This window comes from Lissotriton helveticus, chromosome 1_1 (assembly GCF_964261635.1).
Source record: "Lissotriton helveticus chromosome 1_1, aLisHel1.1, whole genome shotgun sequence".
NCBI lineage: Eukaryota > Metazoa > Chordata > Amphibia > Caudata > Salamandridae > Lissotriton > Lissotriton helveticus.
Window position 1 is genome coordinate 1,274,354,478 of NC_136057.1, and position 26,172 is coordinate 1,274,380,649.

Below are 26,172 nucleotides of genomic sequence, written 5' to 3' on the forward strand. Positions count from 1 at the left end.
ACTCGTAGCATTTGTGAATATGGTAGGTGTTTCTTGAGTGATCCCTGGTGGAAACTTGTATAGTGTAGGGTGTTATTGCGGTCTGTGGGTTTACGGTATAAGTCCGTAATAAGCCCATGTTCGGTGATTTTGATATTAACATCCAGAAAGGAAATGTCTGTTTCACTTGTTTGCCAGGTGAGTTTAATTCTTTCGTCCTTTGCGTTCAATGAAGTAAGTGCATTAAGTAGAGAATGTTGGGTGTCTTTCCAAATCAAAAAAAGGTTGTCTATGTACCTAACATAAAGGTTGATCCTATCATTAAGGTCTTTGTTGCCATATATGTGAGTGTTTTCAAAATTTTGCATGTAGATGTTCGCGTACGTAGGAGCCGCACAATTCCCCATCGACATACCGGACAGTTGAAGGTACCAGCAGTTGTCATGTTGGAAGTAACTGTGATATAGTGTATAGATCATAAGTTCCATAAGAAATTTTTGCATTGGAGTATCAATCTCGCTGTGGAGGATAGCTTTTTCAATGGCTTCAATACCCCCTTGGTGGGGGATGGAGGTGTAGAGGGAACTGACGTCAGCAGTGCATAGCACTAAGGTTTCTGTCGCATCGATGTTGATTTCTGAAAGTTTCAGTAAAAATTCTGTGGTGTCTTTAATGTAGCTTTTCATCTTAATGACCAAGGGCTGTAAATATCTGTCAATAAATGTACCCACTGGTTCGTGCAGAGATCCTCGGGTCGAGACGATGGGCCTGAAAGGTGGATCGTGGAGATCTTTGTGAATTTTTGGAGACATGTGAATTGAAGGGCTCTTGGGATATTCACATAAAAGATAGTTTTTGGTGCGATCCTCGATGGTACCAGCGTTATAAGCTTTGAGTACTATGGTTTGCAATGTCGTCTGAAATTCCCGTGTGGGATTGTAGTCTAGTTTCATATATGTATTTACATCATAGATGTGTTCATATAGTTTCTTGTTGTACATGTCGGTGTTGAGGATTACAAGGGCACCGCCTTTGTCGGCCTTGATACATTTAATGTCTGGGTTGTTTGCTAGGCTTTTCAATGTGTCTTGATCTTTTCGTGTGATATTTTTATGTGTAGAGATCTTCTTGAAATTAATTTTCGATAAGTCGTTTCGAACCAGGTTTTCGAATAAGTCTATGCACTTATGGCTGCATGGTGCCTGGTATGCGCTAGATGGTCTTAAGCCCTTAAGTTGGTCTTGTTTTTCTTGTGTGTTAGGAGGTAACACGTTGTCAAAAAAATGACGTAGTTTGAGTTTGTGTGTCAGTTTGAACGTGCTGACTTCAAGTTCTAATAGGTTGTGTTTGTGCGGCCGGGATGAATGACGTGCCTTTTTCAAGTAGGTGCATTTGATGGGACGAAAGAGCTGTGTCCAAAATGTTGATCATTAGGTGGTCTTTTTGGGTTTCGTGTCTTTCTTGGTCACAGTGCTTCGAGTAGTTGGGGGGCTCTTTTCTTTTTCCTTTCTTTTTGCTCCTCCTGGGTCTTCTGTTTCTTCTTGGCCTGATCCTAAAAAATGAACCGGGGTAGGTTGTTGTCCTTCTGTCGAGGTGGTGGCTTGATTGCTAGTCTTCGGCTATCAGTAAGATTAAATCTTACTGATAGTCGAAGAACTATCCGGGATCCTTAAAGACTTAGACAAGGAGATTAAAGACATTGAAAGTGAACTAAGCGCCTTACTAACATCTGACGAACTCACAAAAACTCTAGAAGACATCAATACATCATTCGACAAGCACAGTAAAGAAATTAATGAACGTAAGGTGAGAAAATTCAGGAGAGACACCTTAGATTATAAACTGGACAAATTTTATACTTGGGCCGACGTATACGCCCAAAGGCGCCGCAACAAACCATATAGGATACGAACTGATACTTCATCATCTGGGAGTGATTCCACTTATTGTCCACCCAGAAAAACAGCGACACAAACTACAGCAACATCTAAAACTGACACACAGACTAGCAATCAAGCCACCACCTCGACAGAAGGGGGTGGTGATGGACGGAGTATTGTGTTTTTATCTAGGAACCTATATCGATATTTCTATTTTATGCCCTTGTTCGGTTATAATCAATAATATCCCTATAAAGGCATAGTAATCATATCCATAGTCGTAGCCCATGCAGTCACATTAAGCAAGGCTACTTCCCCGGACCCCTAGAAAGCACAACGAGTTCTCTAAACAAACCAAACCTCCAGCAACCCGGGAAATCCCCCTTGCTTTTGTTTTGATTTCGTCCTAGAACTCCTGTGAAGCACTGTAAGAACGGCCAGTTCTTAGTAACATCTTTATTGACGTCTTATGTCCAACCTTACGTCAAACCCGGCACCTTTCAGGTATAAATATACCAACGTTGCCTTAAGCAAACACAGGGTGGTTTGGAGCAGAGCGGCTATCTACTTGCCCGAGAGCCCAGCTGATGCGAGAGCCCACGGACGCCGCCCTCCCTTTTGACGCACTAAGAGAGACGCTGTCTTTTCTCCTGCCGAGAAATCCAGTTCCGGTGTTTCCAGCCGCCCTTGCGGGTTGCTGGGATATCGAGTCCTGAGAAAGAGATACCAGACCTCCTGCTTTCTATTACCCAGGTACGGAGCTGACTAAACCCTTAAAGAGAATTCTTGATTCAGATCCTAGGCAAAAACCAACTTAACTTAAACCGCTACTTACTTACTCCTTCCCACGTATTAGGCTTAGGTCAGGTACACCGGGGTAGGCGTATTTAGAAGCACCAGTTGAGTACGTTAGTCAATGTATATATGTATGTATATATTTTATCTATTTTAAAGTATCATATGGCTAGGAAACCATATCAATGCTTTTACAGTATTATTTCATAATACTCCTTTTACTGTACGCACTTTACTTTACTACAAGTATTGCAATTGTGGCAATTCATTTCTCTTGCATGAGAAAGAAGACTGCTCAATAAATAACACCTTTTATTGAAAACGCCCGTCTCTCTATTTCTCTGCACTCTGGTGAAACTAAGTATGCACAATTGACTGAGTGAAATAGCTGTCTATTGTTTGCACACGACTCTAGAGATACACTCTTATTCTGAGGGAGCAAAGTTGTCATGTTTTATGGTTGTCAGAAGCTAATCCCTTCTTGTCTATCCAGGGAAGTTAAACTCCTCCTTGTTTACTCGAAAAAGTTTCTAGTGACCTCTGAGCTAGCTGGCAAAACTAATTAAGTCTAATATAGTCAGTAGAGACCTAGATGACCTCAGTCCTACGTCTACACTGCTGTTTATGTAAATGTAAATGTAAATGTAGTTGAGCTTATATAGCGCACAGCTACCCGCAGTGGGTGTCCCGGCGCTTGCTTAGGGAACCCTTCCTGGTATTCCCCTGTGAGATAGCAGGGTATCCACAAGGTGAAAGTCAGGCATCCCGCCGCGAGGGGCCGTTGTGGAGATTAAGCAAGCTATTGCCCAGAGTCGCAGAGTGTGAACCCGTGAGTCGAGGAGGCACCGGGGCGAGAATTATCGAATCCGTGGAATTTTTAGCCCAAGACCGCGCCGAGGCGGGGAATTGAACCCTGGTCCGGGACCGATCTCAGCTTCCGGGTCTGCTGCCTCTAACCCCTGAGCCACACTTCTCCACATTTATATTATTCCAATGCGCAGAGCCTATTGGGAATATAGGAACTACACTACATGGCGCCCAACGTTTGGTAAGGCGATAAATCTAACGCAAGACGTTAGAGTAACTCAGTCGTGCTTTTTCACACAGACCCTTTTCCCGTAAATACTCCAAAAGACGTCTGGAGTGGGTAAAAGGTTAAAATCCGCCGGAACTTAGTAGTAAGAGATTCCTATGTATAGTTTTTGGTTTAGTCAACGTTGAAGGATACAGTGTTCCAAAATATTGTGCACCTGATCTTTGTTTCCTTGAAACTTGATCTGCAACAAAACTTTCATTCAGTAAAATGGTGGAAAGTGAAGACGAAAGGGAGGCAGCTAGAATAGCAGCTCAACTCCTAGCGGATGACACAAGACTCCAAGAAAATGACCAGAATGTTATACTCATTCGGCAAATATAAGAAGAACTATAACTATTAAACTTATAGAAAATGGACTGACATCACGAGGCGGTACAGTCATATTCGTGGTAGAGGCCCATGAATATCGGCAGACAGAGGAATTCTATTCATGGATTAACTTTCCAGCAGCAAACGCTGTAACAAAAGAATTCCACTATTACAAAATAGAGGAACCTCTGGAAGAATACACTCCTTTCGAGGATGTTGAAATCCCACTAAATTACCAAGAGCAGCTGCTCTGGTTTAAAGGCGCCCTAAAACATCAAAATCACATCACCAGGCTCGGTCCACTAGGTAGACCAGGAGCAACGTGGCCGGTTCTAGCCAGCTACACACCACATCCAGACATTGATAAAATGTCAAGCGAAGAACTCTTAGTTAAAATAAAAGAATTAACAAAGGCATATAGAGAATTAGTTCAATTGGCAATAGACGATATAACTTACCTCCAGAAATTGAAAGAAACAGAATCATAGAAAAATCCTATGAAGAACTAGGAAGAGATAGTTTGGGTGGGAAACCAGTAAAATCCCAACTAACTGAAAATCCTGAAAAAACATTTATTAAAAATAATCTAAATACTCCGAAAAGGAGTTGAGATGGTAATAAACAATCCACTCCCAAAGAAAAAAGATTCCAGTCCAGAGGAAGGTCTCCTCAACAAAGAGAAAGATCGCCTGACCAAGGAAACAAGTCTCCCCAGAGGGAGCCCTCTGAGAAAAGATACAACCTTAGAGATGGGGATAAATTGAGAAAACCTGATAGATATCAAGATATTGATACACGTCCCTCTCGATCTTTTCAGACTTCCTCGCAGAAATCCGAAAGAAGAGGACGGTCAGAACACAGGGAAGAGCACGTCAAGTCCAAAGACAAGGAACCTGCTCATCAAAGTAAAAAACTTACAATTTCCAAGAAAGAAGGTAGCAGTATTCAAATATTTAAACATGCCGAGGATACTGAGGACACAACTGAAAAACGGAGAGTGGGCCCAGACAATGCTAGACAGCGCAGCAGAAGTGACCATAGCTCGCAAGATCCTGATGAATCTTCTGGAGACAGTGGACACGAATGAATACATTCAAGTGGAAACTGCAGATACCAGAGTTAGCAAACCTCATAAAATATACAAGATAACATTGCGTATAGAGGGAGATAAGACTAGGAAACTAAGGGGTCTCTTTTGGGATAACCTTTCGAAAGGCTATGACATCCTTTTAGCTGAGAAAGACTAGCCACCAGAGTTTGTCAGGGAGTGCCCTCATGGCGAAGAAATGATTATGCCTGCCTTCTCAAATCATATTCCGATTCATAGAAAATATATATATGCAAAAAAATGGGCAGTAGCCCAAGCTCCTGCATTATATAAAAATCATGTAGGATGGGATGAGGACTCTCCTCCTCACAAAATCCAGTTATAAAGTCAACCAACTGCACAAAGGCAGTACCCAGTTAAACAAGAAGCTAAACAGCAAGTCAGGGAGATCTTAGTCTGACGCCTGGGGATATTCTAAGGTAAGGAATCTAACACTAACCTGTTTCTTTCAGATCATAGTTGTGACAGTGGCACTCAGTGTTTTCTTTAATAAGGGAAGGAAAAGAATGACTAGACTCAGAGTTTCTTTTGTTTGCCACAAGGTGTACATCTTCTTGAGGTGCTGGTGACCCCAAGGCCGTCAAGTAGACCAGCAAGGAAGACGAGGGATTCGGACAAATCTGAGATGGTTTATCTTGCTGGGGAATAAATCCTGAAAAATATGAGTAGACAACATACGTTTTTAAAAATGTTCTTATCTTCTTCTTGTTTTTATCTTTCCTGCACTTATAAATAAACAACTTTACATTGGTGAAAAACTGCTCTGATGTTTGAGGTCACTTAACACACCTGTTGGTCAAAGTGTTGGGCTTCCAAGAGACAGGATAACAGGACAATGTCGATATTGGAAGGGCAGGTGTGAGGGCTGATTCGTGCAGATTTTCCAATTTATAGTCATAATGGGCTGAACCTTCGCGGTGTATTTGCTCATGAAGTATGTGAAACAAGATAGCCCCATTGGACAACCTTCACCAGTCATTTTTTTGTGGTGGAAAAGCACATTCTGGTCAATGCTTTCTAAAGCCCATAGTGATTGAGAAGAACCGTCCTGGTCACTAGCAGTTCCTCCCTTATGTCATTCCATGGCACTGGTGGAGTCATTTTTAGAGACACATTAGCATCTTGTTGGACTGCACATGTGCAGACTGTTTTGAGGTCACAAAATTTCCTACAGATTTGCTGAAGCAGAAGAGGCACAAAGCGGGCAGTGGTGGGATAGATTGTCGGGATCAGTGCAGTGTAATTATACATTCCTGAGGTAGTGAGGGCCTTCTCCTGTGGTCTGTGATGATAGAAATAGGTGTGGGGAGACCTTACTTCATTAGTCTCGCATAACAAACACCAGTCTGTCACAGGGATTTTTTGGTGGATAAAAAACGTTTTTAGGGTCAGGGTAAAATAGCATAATGGGGCCAACTGTCTCAGCTCTGTTGCCGAAATCGGATTATGATCATAGTGCCATGTTTCTGTTCATGGCAGTGATTTTATTGTAGACTAAATAAATTAGGTATTTATAAAGTTCAGCGATTGGGACATAAGCTAACTTGGGGCATGATCTTGTTTTGTTCTAGATTCTAAGCTAACTTGCAGTATACGTTATGTGGAGCAGGAGGTGTGCCTTGATGTGCTGAAGCAAGAGATCTAGTTTATTAGGCCTATTCTATGCTCAGATTGTGATTGTGATTTGATCCTCTAGCTCTCAAGAGCTGTTCCCTTACGTTTCATGTGGCACAAATCAGTAACGTACTTATGGTTTAATTTTCTGTTTATGGTGGTAGTTCTACGCACCTTGAGGGGCCAACTGAGCATTGATGCACAAGTTACTTACCTTCGGTAACGATATATCTGTAAGAAACAGTAGTTAGTATTAGATTCCTTCCCTTAGAATACCTCCACGCGTCAGACTGGATCCGGAAACTTTTGCGTAGCAGTACCCTTGCGCGTCGGTAGGCGTCGTCTGCGGCTCCGCGTCCGTCGTCGGGATGACGTCGCCAAAGTACTTAGACGCCGACCTCGCGCGCTGACGTCAGTTCTTATACACAGCTTTTCCGCGCCAGAAAACGCAGAGCCATGATAAAAACCAACACTGGTGCCATAAACACTAGGGCCCTGAAAGGGGATGACCTTAACCCTAGATATCGGTTCGCAGAACGGGGAGGATGGGTGGGGCGGTAAGGAATCTAATACTAACTACTGTTTCTTACAGATATATCGTTACCGAAGGTAAGTAACTTGTGCATCTGAAAGAAACAGGTTAGTATTAGATTCCTTACCTTAGAATAGATACCCCAGCAATACCAAACCCGGTGGTGGTTCTCCGAACCAATGATCACACCAGAAAGTCCTGGAGAAGGGAACGGCCAAAAAAGACATCTCTCCGGACTTGGCTGTCCAGGCAGTAGTGTCTTGCGAACGTGTGCAGCGAGGCCCACGTAGCTGCCTGACAGATGTCCTGCAAGGGGACTCCCCGGCCCGGGGCAGTAGTAGCCACCGTGGCCCGTGTGGAATGGGCACGAAGCCCCACAGGAGGCTCCTTACGAGCCAAAGAGTAACAAGCCTTGATGCACAAGACGACCCATCGAGAAATAGTTTGTTTGTGCACCGCCCGTCCCTTCTTAGCGCCCACGTAACCAACGAAGAGTTGTTCATCCACCCGGAACTGGCATGTGCGATCCAGATAAAATGAGAGAGCACGTTTTGGGTCAAGACGGTGGAGCCTCTCTTCCTCTTTCGAGGGATGCGCAGGCGGAAAACAGGTGGGCATAGTGATGGACTGCCCGATGTGGAAGGCTGTGACTACCTTGGGCAGGAAAGAGGGTCGCGTCCGCAACACAACTTTTTCCGGATGGACTGAAAGGCTTAGAGGAAAGGGCCTGGAGCTCACTCACTCTCCAGGCAGAGGTGATGGCAACCAGGAAAGCGGTCTTCAGAGTAAGGAGGCAAAGAGGACAGTTATGAAGTGGCTCAAAGGGAGTGCACATCAGAAAAGTGAGAACAAGGTTCAAGTCCCACTGAGGCATCACGAAAGGAACTGGAGGAAACATATGGGTGATGACCTTCAAAAACCTATTTACAATGGGGGACTTGAACAAAGAGGGCTGATCAGGTAGCCTTAAGAAGGCGGAAATGGCCGAGAGGTAGCCCTTCAGAGTGCCCAGAGCAGAGCCCTGCTGGGCAAGAGAAAGAAGAAAGAGGAGAACCTCTGAAAGAGGGGCAGAAAGGGAATCCACAGCCTTTGCTGTGCACCATGCCACAAACGTATTCCACCTGCAGGCGTATACCGACTTTGTGGAGGGACGCCTGGCTGGCAGAATGACATTACAGACTTCAGGAGGCAAGTCAAATGGCCTCAACTGTCGCCGCTCAATCGCCACGCATGTAAGTGGGGTCTGGACAGGTTCGGGTGGAGGACCGTCCCCTGCTGCTGCGACTGAAGGTCCTCCTGAAGAGGCAGACGAATCGGGGATCGACAGACAGGCTGAGTAGCTCGGGATACCAGAACCTCTGTGCCCAGTCCGGAGCCACAAGGATGACTTGGGCCTGGTCGCTGCAGATCTTCTTCAGAACTCTGGGCAGAAGTGGTATAGGCTTAAAGGCGTACAATAGACCGCAACTCCACTCGCTACGAATAGCGCCTCCGAGCGAGTGCCGCCTTGGAAATTCCAACACACAGAACTGATGATATTGCTAGTTTGTAGGAGAGTAGGGTCTGCTTCCTATGGTCACCCCCACTTTTTGCTTTGCTTTACTGGTTTTCGACTTAGATGTGGCTGTGGGCCTGTTAATCAGACCCACATCCCAGATGCACTCTCTCTAAATTTAAACCATGTACTCTAGGTACATACACAAATAGGACTTGGTTCACCTTGTCAGCCCCTGTAGAAGTGTACCTTAGGTACTCAGGGCATAGGTGTAACCAAGGCCTACCAGGGGCTGCAGCATGTATTATGCCACCCCTGGCTGGCCACTCAAATAGACACAACTGGCTGATCACTCAGCTGGGGCAAGGTCGTGCAATCCCCCCTTGCTAAGTTATAGTATTCCTATACCTACCTATATATAGACACATTGTAACCTATAAGTCACTCCTATGGCAGGCCTTCACAATCCTGGAGGCAGAGTGCTTGGTTATGTGTAAGATGGTGCTCTAGCATGAGCTGAGCCTGTCTGCAACTTTCGGAACCATGTCCTTATAGCTTTTCTATGATATTGCCATACCATATACTCTTAAGTGCATTATGAACCTCGCGGTTAAATGCTAACTCTGGTTTGGCTTTATCTAAACATGTCGTGTAAGGTGTCATGCGCTTTGGAATACTACCCCCTCGCCAATTCTGGCGTTACATTCCACCCTTCTAGAGGGAGAAGACATGTTGTTGCTGACTATCCCGGTTAAAGTTAACCAGAGCCCCAACGTCACAAAATGGACGCTGCTGCCACAGACACAAGTCTGACCTCCTGCTGCTGGGAGTCCTTCCAGTCACGGAGGTTTGGACAATAGGTTTCCTGACTGGAGAGGTGCGAGCACCACCCCAGACAGGACTTTTGTGTATTGGGACAGGGAGGGCTGAATAGATTGAGACACTGCCTGGGGCACACTAGGTGCTCCATGCATAACCCAGTTCAAACCGGTTGCTGGGGCACTCCAGCCCCAACTCTGGCACGAAACTGGACAAAGGAGAGGGGGGTGTAACCACCCCCCTCCCTGGTCCCACCCATAGGAGGGACCTAGAAAGTAATCCAGCCCCTTTTAGTTGTATAAAGGTAGGAGCTGAGTCCTGAGACTTTAGATTAATCCTGAATCGAAACTTGACACAAAACTCTGGACCTTCGACATTCTGCTGAAGCTGAAGACTGAAGAATCTCCCTTGTGGCCAAGGAGTGACCACCCTGGGCAACCAGGCACCATCCAGCAAATCACCAGCTTGCTTTGTCGACGCTCCCGCCGGGACCCGAGCACAGAGCCTGACAAGACCCAGACTTCCAGACATCTCTGACCCTCTCTTCACGACTGCAGCATAGCTGAGATCTGTGGAGGCGACGAGACACGTGGGACCGGACCCCTTGAGAAGCCTGCAACTTGCTAACTGTGCAGCTCCTGAGGCATCCTCGAAGCTGTGCACTGGGGACTGAGAAACCCCGAACCCGAGCTCCACCTGCACCGAAGATCAGCCCTTCACACTCCACGAGTTCTGCGTGGGGCCCTTCTGCTTGTGTTCTGCTCGACGCGTTGTCTGGTTGCTGGCCCGTTGGCTAGTAGCCTCTGCGACGACAATCCTTTTGAACCAACTCGCTGGTCTGGTTGCTCCAGACTGGCCCTTGCCTCCCTGCAAAGGTGAGGCACCTCAGACCTTGCTGGTCTGCATCAGAAGCCTTCTTTGAATCCTGCGTGGGTTGCCTTTGCCAAGGCTTGTTGACTCCAATCCGGTAGTCGACCCCTCCATCTGCGAGAACCTTCGTGGGACAGCTCGCCTCCAGCACCTGGTCGTCCTCGACGCCGCCTGGTCCGCGTGGCTGAAGAGACAAGCTTCACGACAGCACCTGATTGCTCCTCGACGTCGTCTGGTTCCTTCCTGGTTCCACACCTGGTCACTGGCTAGTGACCCAGACTCTGTCCCCTCTGCTTTCAAGTCTTCTTCATCCTCGATCCACCCTTGGATCCACCCGGACATCTTCCTCCTGGTCGCCTGCAGCATCTTTCTCCAGGTCTCCATAGGCTTCAACGACGAAACCCGACACTTCTTCACACCTATACACCCGCCGTCCGTGGGTGAGGTAACGCGAGTACTTCGGTGCTCCCAAGGGTATTGACTAACCAAGTGTCTAGGTTTTTAGTTGTTTCCTCCAAGCTAAACCGGAAGTGTCCTGAATCCTTCTTTTTCTAACTTCTAAGTTCCCATTGACTTTACATTGACTCACGCGTGTGTGTAAAGACACTGCACGCGCCGCCTGTGGGCCTCCTACTTCTAAACTAAGGTTCAGATAGTGTAGCCCCAGCGATTCCCTAGGCCTTTCTTTTTCCCGTGACGTGGCACTTATACCACTTTCTTAATATATGGTTTGCTTCGCCCCTAGGGCCTAACTGTAAATCGTGCAACTTAACGTATTCTTGACTAAGAATCTTGTGATGTGCTTTGGCCTCTGATCTCATAAAGAGTTCAGAGGAGTGTGTTAGTAAATAAATACATATATATTTTATATATATCCTGTGTGGTGTCCTTTCATTTGATATTCAAGGGGTTACATATGGTAAAACAGCTGGCTTTACACGCCCTCAAGAGTCTTTTAGCCTAAGACTGTTCTGTCCACGCTACCACTTGGATAGCTGGTCTATAAGGTTGAATTACAACTATCACCATAAGGGTTGTTTGGACTGGTGCAAGGTGTTCACTAGAATAGTGAACATCATATACCAGGCCATCTTCTCACAGCGTACTCTTCTGTGGCGAATAGATCTAACCAAGGCTCTCCCCACTGCTGAAAGAGGCCTTGTGCCACGTCTGAGTTCAGACGCCATTCGTCATCCATCATGCACCAACGGCTGAGTTCGTCCTCCCTGTCGGTCAGGGAACCTGCCATGTGTTGAACCACCAGGGTCACGCCCTGATGTTCCAGCCACTGCCAGAGGCGCAGAGCCTCCTGGCATAGGGACCACGACCACGACCCCACCCCGCCCTGTTTGTTGCAGTACCACATGGCGGTGGTGTTGTCCGTGAACACCTGCACTACACTCCCCCGGACAGAGGGGAGGAATGCCTTCAGTGCAAGCCGGATCACCCGCAGCTCCAGAAGGTTGACATAGAGCTGGGATTCCGCCGGAGACCAGAGGCCTCTGATCTCTGCCTCTCCCATGTGGCCTCCCCAGCACTGGAGGGACGAGTCTGTCACAACTATGTGCTCCGGTTGGGGTAGGGAGAGGGATCTGCCACTGACCCAATCGCGGTCCGTAAGCCACCACTGCAACTGTATTGCAGTGCCCTCAGAGATCAAGACATGGTCGACAAGTTGCCCTGATGCTGGGCCCACTGAAACGTCAGGTCCCACTGCAGAGCCCGCATCCGCCACCTGGCGTGATGCACCAGAAGGATGCAGGAGGCCATATCAGCCCCAGAAGCGCAGCGTCAACCTGACCGAGACCTGGGATAAAGGCTGAAAGATCGGAATCAGAGCCTGAATATCCCGAACCCGCTGTTCGGGAGGATAAACCCGAAACTGCCCTGAATCTAGAACCGCTCCGATGAAGAGGAGCTTCTGAGAGGGGCATAGGTGTGACTTCGGCACATTGATGGAGAACCCCAGCAGGTGCAGGAGGTCGGCCGTAGTCTGGAGGTGGCTGAAGACAGTCTGGGGCGAGCCCGCCTTCAACAACCAGTCGTTGAGGTAGGGGATGACTGAAACCCCTAACCTGCGCAGATGAGCTGCGACCACCGCCATCACTTTCGTGAACACCTGTGGGGCGCTGGTAAGGCCGAAGGAGAGCACTGTAAACTGAAAGTGCTCGTGGCCTACCGTGAACCGCAGGTAGCGCCGGTGGGCCGGCAGGAAGGGGATGTGGAAATAAGCGTCCTGCAAGTCCAACGCTACCATCCAGTCTTCTGGGTCCAGGGCAGCTAAGACCTGAGCCAGTGTCAGCATCTTGAATCTTCCGGAGAAAGCCATTGACGTTCCGCAGGCCCAAGATAGGGCGTAGGCCCCCTTTGCCCTTCTTGGGAACCAGAAAATAGTGGGAGTAACAACCACACCCTACTTCTGGCCCAGGAAAGCGTTGGATGGCCCCCTTGGCCAAGAGGGCCGTAACTTCCTCTCGCAGAAGATTCAAGTGATCCCCCGACACGCGGTGGTACTGCGGTGGCATGGCTGGAGGGGTTACCACGAAGGGGAGGGAGTAGCCCCTTCGGACGATTTGCAGCACCCACCTGTCCGATGTGATGTTGCGCCAGTGGGAGAGGTGATGGCGAACCCTGCCCCCCACTGGCGTCTCGTGGGCCTGAAAGCTCGGACTGGGAAGGCAGCAGATTGCTGGCGCGGGGCCGACAGGCCCAAGGACTTGGCCGTAGCCCTGGAGTCCTTAAAGCTCTCAAGAGCACTTGTCGCCAAAAAGGCGACGGCCATCAAACGGCATGTCCATAAGGGTGTTTTGGACATCAGCCGAAAAGTTGGCGGACCTCAGTTAGGCGTGGCGACAAATCGCCACTGTCGTTGCCATCGCTCTACCTAGCAAGTCCGTGGTATCCAGTCCACATCTGATGGAGTACCGTGGCGCATCTCGACCCTCCGCAAAGGCTTGGGCGAGTTTAGTCCGTGCCTCCTCCGGACATTGTGGCAGCACGTCCGCGACCGCGAGGCAATATTTATCGCTAATACGTTACAGGTACACCATGAGCAAGTGGAAGTATATAGTACGAACATCCTGATAGTCAAACTAAATTATAAAACAAATAACCAAAAATCCAAAACGTTATATCTGATCACTGTATACATACTGCCTACTAATCGAAGCAGGGAAACAATTTTCGGAACCTTGAACAATGTTCTAATCAACATAATGTTGGAAGATCCTTTGGCAGATTTTCTGATTTTCTGATTACCGGGGACTTTAACCTCAATCTTATGTCTTCCCACATAAGAGATGATACAACGCAATCGCAAAATCACCAATGGTTTATTTCCAGAGCAGGATCTAGGGAAAGATAATAACTCAAGTAAGAACGGAATGGGGAAAAAATTCGTAAAGGACATTGAAGCAATGGGACTTCGAATTCTAAATGGCAGAATAAAATCGGATGTGCCTCCAGCATATAGTTACTTTGGGTATAATGCACATTCCAGTATTGATTACACCATGACCTCATTATTTATGTTTCACAACATTACCTCGTACCAACTAAAGAAAGTAAATGAAAGTGACCAAGCCTAGCAAATAATTATAATGAACATCGGAACAAATACAAACAAGGCTTATGAGACGGTCCAAGGGCATATTGGAACAACAAACTATAAAAAACTATTCTGGAGTGTTGGAAACAAAGAAGTAATGAATGAACAGGTGGAAAGGCTCGTGGAATCATCCTTTAAAGACAGTGTACTTGAATCTGTGATAGAGCAATGGGAAAATCTCACTGGGATGCTGATCAGGACGTCAAACACAAACAAATAAGAATCAAAAGTGGAAAGAACCAAACAATAAGGAACATCAATTAAATTTGCCATATACAATAAGGAAGTTGAAGAAAGATCGAAATAGGACTATTAGGTTAATGAAGAAACCGGGGGTAAAAGCAGAAAACCTGGGAAATTTGAAGCTACTAAATCAAAATTTTAAGACGCTAATATGGGGTGAGAAAAATAAAGCAATACAGGCATTTTGGGCCAAAGTATTGCACGCCAGTAAGCAGAAGAATCCAAGAGACTTCTGGAAAACTATCAATGGACTCGCTAGACCCAACAAGCAAGTAGTCTCATCACCGCTAACCGAGCAGGAATGGGAGATTTTCTTGAGGAAACATCTAAATCAGGACACTATACGGCCAACTTTACCAGAAATGTGACATGGGGGAAATAATGATAACGACATGGTATCTTCCTCTCAGGAGAATGATTTGGATACACCAATACTCATAGAAAAAGAAAAGATAATCAAACTTATAAAAAAACAGAAGAATGGTGCTCCCGGACCGAATGGGATACCTTTTGCACTCTTTAAAGAAAACCCGGAACTATGGGCGACCATCCTAGAGAAATTATACGTAGAAGTCATCCTAACAGGAACTGTACCCAAGTCATGGCGAGGATCCCTAATAACCCCAATTTTCAAAAAAGGAAATTGGGCACTTGCAGAAAACTATAGGTTGATCATTTTACAAGATACGGACGCCAAGTTGTTTGCCAGAATTTTGCTGACTAAATTATCGGAATGGGTGACTGAAAACAAGAAATTGCCTTTCAATCAAACAGGTTTCATACAAGGCTTAGGAACAACAACAAACATTTTGGTTCTCACCCTAGTTATGGATAAGTCAATTAGACGGAAGCAACCTCTGTATCTTTGTTTTATAGACTTCAAATCCGCATTTGATTGTGTCAATAGAAAATTACTTTGGAAAAAACTTGAGAAAATGAAAATTCCACCTCCCCTTCTTAAGCTGATTCGCCTCTTGTATACAGACACATGGGTGAGTGTGAGGATGGGGGACGGCACAACACTATCTAAGGAGATTGCAGCAAATGAAGGCCTGAAACAAGGCTGTGTTTTAGCCCCCCTTCTCTTTAATTTGTTTCTTGCCGACCTAACTGTAATACTGGACGAGGAAAACGCGCACCCCCCGAAATTAGCTGATAAGCGTCTCACAAACTTGTTGTATGCGGACAACGTCATACTTTTGAGCCATACAAAAGTGGGACTACAGCATCTAATTAGGAGGACCCATATGTACTCGAAGGATAATGGGATGGTCATAAACGAGACTAAGATCATGGTAGTTACCAAAAATAATACGATAAGACTCAAGAGTAAATGGTTCATGGACAAGACCGAGTTAGAACAAGTAGAGGTATATAAATACCTGGGTGCGTTATTTGATGCAAAAGGCAACTTCCAACTACAAAAAAGGGACATCGAAAGAAAAGCGAATGCAATAACTGCAGAATTCAGAATTGTCCAGAAGTCACTTTCCAGCCTAACCTATGGCCCTCTTCTGAGTATTATTGGTGTAAGACTCCTTCCGACTATCACATATGGTAGTGAAGCGGTAATGGGTAAGGATACTGAAACTCTGAACAAAATCATAACCAGAGCATATCGGGCCCTATTTCGTCTTCCCGCGAACGCATCCCCAACCCAAGTAAGGTTGGAGTTTGGACTAACTAATCAACACTATGCAAGGCAAGGCCATTCTATAAAAGTTTGGAACCAAATAAAAACTGACCACCAAAATGAAATATAGCTCCTGTTATGTACAGAAATAAATAACGACACTAACTCCACTGCATGGCTCTATCTTAGGGAAGCAATAAAGGATTTTGCGGTTACATTGATATGGGAAAATAATATAACCAAGACATCGTTTAAGAAAATAATTAATAAAACTGCAAACCACCTATCGATTTTAAACGATAAAGCGATCCTTACTAAGAGAAAACACGCTTGGGCGATAATTAACGGTTATAAAAAGAAGGAAATTCAACAATATCTGGTAACACCCTGAACGGAAAAAAACAAACAGGTGCTCCTAAAAGCCAGATTTGGAATAACGCCAGCCCAGTGTAACCTTCCACCGTGGGAGAGATCGGTAACCCAAACGCAATGTAGACTGTGCAATAGTGGTGAGGAGGATATTCTGCATCTTCTGTGTACTTGCCCTGAACTCTTGCAGGAGAGAAAAACATTGCTTAAGTTTCCTTTTAAGATACGAGGCATAAGGACATGCAGGCAGGCCCTGATTAAGTGCCTGCACTCGAATGATATCATTTTAAATGCTACGTTTTTTAAAGTTCCTAATGATAGTTAAAAGGAAACTAGGAGCTGTAACTATTTTAAATATTTAATTGACTACAAACCTGATGTAATGGTATTTTAAGTGTTTTTATGCACAAATATAGCTTTTACTGTTTTTCTTTTAGATGTGTAATATTGTAAGATTTTAAATAATCAACACAATAAACTACTTTGTACGTCCGCGACCGTGTCCCACAGAGAGTGGGTATAACGGCCCAAGAGGCACGCTGTGTTAACTGACCGCAATCCCAAACTCAGGGAGAACATATTTTTGCCATATTGCTCGTACCTCTTGGATTCCCGATCTGGGGGAGCCGTCGGGAATGCGGTCTGGGAGTTAGAGGCCTGGATGACCAGGCTCTCCGGAGTGGGGTGGGGTGGGTGGACAGGAAGCAAGGGTCGCCCAGAGCCAAGTGGTGGCATCTGGCCACGTTTCTATCTACAGGGGGACCTGTAGCGGGCCTGGACCAGGTGCCCAGAAGAAGGTCAGACAAGGCCTCATTAAACGGCAACAGAGGCTCCGAAGAGCTTGCCTGCGGACCTCAGTGAGGAGGTTAGTCCTCACGGCCGCAACAGGGAGTTCAAGGGATAAGGCCTTGGCCGCCCGCATCAACACCACACTATAGGCTGCCCCCTCCTCCGTAGCCACGGTAGGAGGGGGAGACAAAACCAGTGTCTGGCGAGTTGTCCAGACCACTGGCGTCCCCTAGCTCACCTGCCAGAGGGTCCTCAGACCCTTCCCAATCCGCCTCCCCACCCATCTCCTGGTATTCAGGGTCAAAAGATGGGGCCGGATCATAGAAGTAAAAATCTCCCATCGGCATTGAAAGCGGCGTTGAGCGACGCCATTCCGACGTCGGAACCGGACCGAGGGAGGGACTAGGGACGGCGTTGACCGAGGTCGACGCCGGGGGCGACACCCTAGGAGCCGGCGAGGTCGTAAGGTCGACCTGCGACGACCCGAATCCGGTTGCGTCCTGCGGCGTCGGGACCGAAGTCGCCGACGGCGCCGGGGCCGAAGCACCAGACGGCACCGCGGGACCCGACAAAGGAGTGAGTGACCTCATGGCCGTGAGGAAGGCGTCAATCTCCTCCGGCATCGCGTTCTGCCCAGGGACCGGCGGGTACGGAGCAGGCCGCGACGCCTGTGGCTCCGACGGAGCCACGTGGGCGGTGCCACCCGAACCCCCGGCCTCGTCGCGCTGAGTCGGAAGAGCGATGTCGCCTCTTCGACTTCTTATGCCTCTTACCTGAGGACTTGGAGCTCGAGGAGTGGTGTCGATCCTCCGAGCCGTGATTGACTCCAGCCCCGCGACCGGTCCCTCGACCTCCTTCCGGACCAGGACCTCGATCGGCGCGGGGCCGAATGCCGGAGCTCGAGGCGCTTGCGGGACCGCTCCCGCCTAGCCTTCGACGTCAAGGCCCGGCAGTCGGGGCACGACTTATCATCGTGGTCGGGCCCCAGGCAATGAAGACACCGGCGACGGGGGTCGGTAACCGACATTAGTCGGTTGCAGTCGACGCAGGGTTTAAACCCGGGCATCCCTACGGCACCGTCGGAGTCCTTCGGCTTCGAAAAAGATGATCAAAAGATCAAAAAAGGGTACCACTGTTCACGGATCAGCGCTTGCTGGTGCGGAAAAAATAGGAACTGATGTCAGCACGCGAGGGCGACGTCTAAGTACTCCGGCGACGTCATCCCGGCGCCAATGACGCCGACGACCGACGCGGAGCCGCAGACGACGCCTACCGACGCGCAAGGGTACTGCTACGCAAAAGTTTCCGGATCCAGTCTGACGCCTGGGGGGTATTCTAAGGTAAGGAATCTAATACTAACCTGTTTCTTTCAGATTACTTTATTTTCCATATGAGTCAAAATTTCAGTGAGATATGCTGGAAGTGAGTACTCTTTTACTGAGGGGATTTGTGTGAGATTGTCTGTGTTAATATGTTTGCTTTTCCAGAACAGGAGAATTAGAACTCTATTAGGTGATCACTTAAACTTAGTCCAGAGCTCATAGTTTCTATAGAAGGCATGATCAAACCAGGAGAAGGGCTGATATTCGTTAACAGGAACTCAGGGAGCAATGAAAACAAGAGGTTGCCTTTGATCCTCGGAATGGATTAGGCCACCGTCATACATGCAATCAATGATCTGTTTAGCAGAAATGGTTAAGTCATCAGCCCAGATATTCAGGTCAATGAGTTTAGGGCTAAACTGAACTTACAATTAACCATCTGAAGTCAAAAACAGGCAACAAACATTTATCCACAGAGCAAAGAAAAACTTGACTGTAACTGACGCTGCACTGCATTCTCAGTCTGCTGCATCTTTCTTTTAAAAACATTTTTGAATGGGAGTTCTCTTTCAACAAGGTTCTGCAGTATGAAGGCAGAACTATTTAGTGTTTCAGAATGTTAAATAAGACCCCATTATAGATACATGGGTATGTCCAGCAGAAAGGACTGCAGGTGTTCATTTGTCAGATGGAATTTGAATTGTTCTGCACCCTTCCTGGACACTGAGATTGGCCAGTAACAAATGGTTAATCTTGTTGCACCAGATATTACTTGGACTTCGGAGACCAGTACAGCACACTATTTCTATAAGGCATGCCATCTCTCAACACTTGTTTCCTGATTTCTTTTCTTCAGTCCTCTGAATTGGCTTTTTTATCAGATAGATTTCTGCATAACAGTGTCTGATATAGCTGGAGTAATGTTAGCATTGCTTTTCTCTATGTGCTTATGAAATCCGTTGAAATGAATGAACTTATTTTATCAAAACTGAGGTATCTACTTTCTTTGATCAGCAGCTCTTCATCGATTATTCAGAAATTTGTGATTTTTAGAAAATCCTCCTAGACTATGAGAAGTCCTGTTAAGACAAAAAGTAAGGAAAAAGCAGGTTGTGCAATGACCTGATCCCTTTTTAAGACAAAATACATTGGTGTTTGAGAACTTTAAGATGCAAGAGTACAAAGTGCCCCATACACCCTAACGGACTCCTTAAACATGGTACAACACATTCCCAGTTCTTCCTATCACTAGAGCAAAAACATGCTGGCAAGAGGATATTAAAGCAGTGCCACTAAATTATCTGGACCCTATCCATCTCATCACTACTTCTCATCATGCATAATTGAATCTCTTATTACATTCAGTGATTATTCAAGCAAGATGCAAGTCTAAGAAGTATTTCCGAGAAACCAGGCTATTTTCTCATACCAAGCACAGTGCCCATAAGGTTTAGCTATTATTGATTGCATCTAACTTTTAAAGCCTCAATACTGTCAAAGATAAGAAATAAATTCATATGTTAGGTGCTTACCACTTAACCTCTGGCTCATTTTTCTCAACTGAAGAGTCTGGCTGACTTTCACATGCATCCATTTCCTTTTGAGTATGAACGGGCATTTCTAAAGGCAAACTACACGAGTTTTCATATTCTTCTACATGTTCACCACTTATGATACAACAGTCACTTGCGCTACATGTATCATTTGCATCGCCTTCCACACCAGCATGAGGAAACAAGGAGATCAGAGACAAATGCTCCAATTTGGAACCACTTTTTCTAGCTTCTCGTTGTCGTTTTCGGTACTCTAACAAAGACACCTACAAGATCAAAAAAACGCACAGGTTGACAAAAATGAAGCATGGGTTTGTTTAATGTAACAGAAATACACTTACATGTCAATATAAATGAGTACATGGGTTTCTTATTTATAGTATAATTACTTTGACAGTATATTTCTATTATCTCATACCTTTAGACCAGGAATAAAGATCACCAAAATCTTGCTTAGACGCCTGATGAAACTGGCACCCTAATGAACAAGTTACTTACCTTCGGTAACGATATGTCTGTTAGAGTCATATATTAGTTATGGATTTCCAACCTTAGAATTACCCCCAGGCTTCAGACTGGATCTGGAGAATTATTTCTTCAGCAGTACCCCTGCGCATTGGTAGGCGGGGTCGGTCGACTCCGTGTTCGTCGTTGGCATCATGATCACTGGAATCACGTTGCGGTATCTACTTAAAAGCAGCCCCTGCGAGCTGACGTCAGTTCTTTACATGACATTCCACGCCAGAAGCGCAGAGCCATGCAAGACACTGACCACTGATGCATAAAACAAGAACCCTAAAAGGGAGTCAATTACCTCTAGGAGTCAGTTCGCAGAACAGCGAGGATAGGTGAGGCCCTAAGGAATCCATAACTAATATATGTCTCTTATTGATATATTGTTACCTATAAGTAATTTGTTCATCTGAAAGTGACTATTAGTTATGGACGGGCAGGGTCGCTTTGGCCAAAATGGTGATGCTTCCTCGCCTTCTATACTATTTCGCAAATCTGCCTCTGTTCGTGCCTGCATCTTTCTTCTCCAAGCTTAACGGGACCCTGCGCGACTTCGTCTAGGGCGCGTCTCGACACCGCCTGGCCCTAGGGAAGCTATTTCTTCCCGCAGACAAAAGTGGCCTGGCCGCCCCCTGCTCTGAGCACTACTATCTGGCAGCGCAGCTCCAATGGATTGCCCGCTGGATGGCGGACAGGGGGAGAGAGGACACCGCCACAAGCGAGCCACCTTACACCATGGAAAGGATCACAGGGCTGTTTCATCAAATATTTTAACAGGGCAGATGCATCTTGCCCTCGATGCGACGAGCTAGATGCGGACCTCCTTCACCTTTTGTGGCGCTGTTCAAGACTTGGCACTTATTGGAGGGAGATCCATGCCCGGCTCGTGCAATGCACTGGCCGCGCAATCCCCTGTGACTGGCCTGAATTCCTCTTACACCACTTTAAGCGGTCGCCTGCTACCAAGGCGTCGTCCCGCTTTCTGGACCTGGGAATGGTCACGGCGGTGAGACTCCTAACAAAGAGTTGGAAGGCGAGGGACCCACCCAGTGTGCAGGTGTGGACCTTGTCTCTCCTGTCGTGGGCCCGTGCGGAGTGGACCGCCATTAGGAGAGAGGAAACAGTGGGACTCCGCAGAGAGCCCATGGCGGAATGTTGGGAGGGCATGCTCAGCACACTACAGGCAACAGGGACTGGCACGGCTGAGGAGGTGGCGGGGGACACGGAGGGCGGAATGGATAACAGTGGGGAGGGGCGCACGGCGAACACCAATAACAACAACAATGACAGCAGTAATACTGACACTAGCGTGCAGGCGGGGGCTCATGGCCGGAAGGCTGTGAGAGTGCAGTAGACATGAGGAAGCATGTATGCGACGAGAGAGAGAGGGGAAGAGGAGTGGGGGGTGAGGGAGGCCGGTTAGATAAGATGAGGGAATAAACACACATTTACTGAATGAAGGAGGGGAGGTGGACCTCGGGGAGGGGAATGAGGGAATGTTTTGTATTGGACCCTGGTGATAAAGCTGTATCTCGTTATTAATGTTTTCTTGCAAATGTTATGGTTGCAACTGAGTTATGTATATATGAACTGGCACTCCAAGCGGAAAAGAGACGCAAAGACTCTCACAGGAAATGGACAAGTATGAAGGCCCGGGACTCAGTCGCCTGACGTATATGTAAAACTACATTAGCGTCTTAATAGCAAAAGGAGTAGTCGGAGCGCTGATAGCAGAACACTGGTGATAATGTATTTGATGTACATGATGCGTGAACTGAGTTGTTGAAAATGACATAGAAATGCCAATAAAAAGAGTCGACAAAAAAAAAAAATGAAGACGGGATCCACAGCCTTTGCTTTGCACCATACTACAAATTTGTTCCATCTACAGGTGTATACTGTTTTAGTAGAGGGACACCTGGCTGCCAAGAAAACATTACAGACTTAAGGAGGTAGGTCGAAGGCTGTCAACTGTTGCCGCTCAATCTCCATGCAAGGAGGTAGAGGCTGGACAGGTTTGGGTGGTGGACCGTCCCCTGCTGCTGGGACAGAAGATCCTACCGAAGGGGCAGTCTGATCGGAGGATCAATATCCATGTTCAAGAGGTCAGGACACCAGACTCAGCGTGCCCAGTCCGGAGCCACAAGAATTACTTGGTCCCAGTCGTGCTTGATCTTCTTCAGCACTCTGGGCAGAAGTGGTATAGGGGGAAAGACATATAGAAGACCACAACGCCACTCACAAATAAAAAGCGTCGCCTAGCGAGTGCCGCCTTGGAAATTCCAACGTGTACAACTGCTGACATTGAGCGTTCTCTTTGGTGGCAAATAGATCTAACCAAGGCTCTCCCCCCTGCAGAAAGAGATCTTGCACCACCTCTGAGTGAAGAAGCCATTTGTGATCCATCAAGCACCGGCGGCTGAGTTTGTCCAACCTGGTGTTCAGGGAACCTGCCAGGTGTTGAACCACTAGGGACATGCCCTGATATTCCAGCCACGTCCAGAGACGAAGGACCTGCTGACAGAGGGTCTACGACCTCACTCTGTCCTGTTTGTTGCAATACCACATAGCGTAAGTGTTGTCTGTGAACACCTGCACTACTCTTCCTTTGACAGAAGGAAGAAATGCCTTAAGTGCTAGACGAATCGCCCAGAGCCCTAGAAGGTTGATGTGGAGCCCGGACTCTGCTGGAGACCAGAGGCCTCTGATCCCCGCCTCTCCCATGTGGCCGTCCCATCCCATGAGTGACGCATCTGTCACCACTGTGAACTGTGGTTGGGGAAGGGAGAGGGATTTTCTGCTGACCCAATCCTGGTTTGTGAGCCCCCACTGAAACTGATGTGCAGTCCCCGGTGATATCTGGATGACACCGGACAGATTCCCCTGATGCTGCACCCACTGGAACTTCCCACTGCTGAGCCCGAATATGCCACCTGGCATGATCTATCAGCAGGATGCAGGAGGCGATGAGACCCAGTAGCCTCAGGGTCATTCTCACCAAAATCCGGGATAGAGGCTGGAACTGCGGAATCATAGCCTGAATATCCCAGACTCGTTTCTCGGGAGGATAGGACCGAAACTGGGCTGTGTCCAGAACCGCTCCAATGAAAAGAAGCTTCTGAGAAGGGTGTAGGTGCGACTTTGGCACATTGACTGTGAACCCCAGTGAATGTAGGAGGCCCGCCATAATCTGGAGGTGGGTGACGACAGCCTGGGGTGAGCTCGCCTTCAACAACCAGTCGTCGAGATAAGGGAAGACTGGAACCACTGATCTGCGCAGATGAGCTGCGACCACGGCCATCACTTTCGCCAACACCCGAGGGGCGCTTGTAAGGCCAAAGAGGAGCATGGTAAACTGAAAATGCTTGTGGCCTACCATGAACCGTAGGTAAGGCCTGTGGGCCGGCAGGACGGGGATGTGGAAATGAGCGTCCTGCAAGTCAAACGCTACCATACAGTCTCCAGGGCCTCGGGCACATAAGACCTGAGCCAATGTCAACATTTTAAACTTCTCCTTCCAGAGGAAGCGGTTGACGTCCCTGAGGTCCAAGATAGGACGCAGGCCTTTGTTCTTCTTGGGAACCAGGAAGTAGTGGGAGTAGCAGCCACGACCTACTTCTGGCACAGGGACTCACTCGATGGCTCCCTTGGCCAAGAAAGCTGCAACTTCCTCACGGAGAAGGGCCAGATGATCCTCCGAGATGCAATGCAATGTAATGCAGGTGGCATGGAGGTAGGGGTAGTCTCGAAGGGGAGGAAGTAGCCCCTTCAGACTATCTGCAAAACCCATCAGTCCGACGTAATGTTGTGTCAGTGGGGGAGGTGATGGCGGATCCTGCTGTCCACTGGCAACTGGTGGTCCTGAAAGGTCGGACTAGGAAGGTTTGGAGGCTGCTGCAGAGAGAGCACTGGTGGACTGTCCTGCCCACTGGCCCCCAGACACATGGTGGTGGGTCCCATCTCCCTCCAGAGGCTGGACAGCCTGCACGGGCCTGTGGCCCTGGGCAGAAAGTGGTGGGGCACCCCCTCCGTAGCCACGAAAGGGGCGAAAAGCAGACTGCGCGGGCGAGAGGTGGTAGCAAGAGGATCTGACCGTAGCCCTAAAGTCCTTGAAAAGCTCGAGTGCATTGTCCGCCTTGTTGCCAAATAAGCGAAGGCCATCAAAGGGCATGTCCAAAAGAGTCGATTGGACATCATCTGAGAAGCCAATGGACCTCAGCCAGGCATAGCGACTCAGGGCTACCAACGTTGAAATTGTCCTGCCTAGCGAGTCAGCGGTGTCCAGCCCACAGTAAATGGCAATGGCGAACTTTACTACATCCCTCCCTTCAGCGTCAGCATGGTCGTGTATGGCCCGGGCCTACTCTGGGCACTGTGGCAGCACCTGCGCAACCGTGTCCCACACAAAGTAGATGTAACGGCCCAAGAGACATGCGGTGTTCACCGACCACAGTTGAAAGCTGGCTGAAGACAAGTTCTTCTTCCCAAAATGATCCAGCTTCTTGGGATTCCCCATCTGGGGTAGGAGTAGGGAACATGCCTTTCGACGTTGAGGCTTGAACCACCAAGCTCTGAGGGGTAGGGTGTTGGGAGGGGAAAGTGCGGTCACCCGAGGCCGGGCGGTGGCAGCGGACAATCATCCTATCCACATGGACCAGATGCCCAGAAGGATGTCTGTGAGGGCTTCATTGAACGGCAGCAGGGGCTCCAAAGAGGCTGCTACCACCTTAAGCACCTCAGTCAGGAGGTTAGGTTAGTCCTGCCACCGTACGTAGTTCAAGGCCCAAGGCCTCAGCCACCCTACGCAACACTACAGCATAGGAGGCTCCCTCTTCCGTAGCCATGGTAGAGGGAGAAAGCATACCAAGGTCTGGGGATGTATTCAGACCACTGGCTTTGCCTAGTTCTCTCTAGTCCAGCTCTTCCAGCTAGTCTGCTAGAGAGTCACTAGACCGCATTGACAGCGCGCCTTTTCCTCCTGCTCACAGACGATTAGGTTCTGTGGCCGGAGAAGCGTGATCAGCCCCCTCAGGTTTGCAGGACATAAACTACAAGTCCCAGCGCCCTTGCGCTATCGAAGGGACTACAAAGGGAGGAGTCGCGCTTTAGTCGCGAGATTCCTCTTTACATCGGCGGCAGAAGCCTGGCAATTACTCTTCACCATTGCCTCCGACTACTGCGCACTAAGATTCCCTTTAGCACCTGAGGCGGAAGCTGGGTGATAGCCTGTTTGTGCATTTTTAAAATCACTGTTTATTGATAACTTTGTTTGCGGCGTAATTTGTGTTTTAAACTGTCCTCATTAGTTAAAATTCACATACCGCATTGACAGCGCGCCTTTTCCTCCTACTCACAGACGATTAGGTTCTGTGGCCGGAGAAGCGTGATCAGCCCCCTCAGGTTTGCAGGACATAAACTACAAGTCCCAGCGCCCTTGCGCTATCGAAGGGACTACAAAGGAAGATGGCTACCACTTCGCGCAGCGAACGCGAGCAGCGAGCGCGTCATAGTCTAGCCCGTCGAGTCGAGCCAGAGTCTAGCCCGTCTGCGCTCGTCCGCGCCGAGGATGAGCCAAGGGCCACCCATTATACTCAGGTGACTCCCCTATCCAAAAATGCCATTTTAGCATTAAAAACTCCCCATTCT

The 26,172-nt window shown here is 47.8% G+C and overlaps 1 protein-coding gene across 6 annotated transcripts in view; it reads right to left on the reverse strand.

Annotated features, from left to right (window-relative positions):
- The window catches only part of KMT2E (lysine methyltransferase 2E (inactive)), a 2,078,550-nt gene that overhangs the window by 121,598 nt on the left and 1,930,780 nt on the right, over positions 1-26,172 (reverse strand). For all 6 annotated transcript variants that reach the window (XM_078680502.1, XM_078680521.1, XM_078680476.1 and 3 more), the window contains one exon: positions 19,993-20,279. In XM_078680502.1, the coding sequence (XP_078536628.1) occupies positions 19,993-20,279 (287 nt within the window). The remainder of the gene's footprint in view (positions 1-19,992; positions 20,280-26,172) is intronic.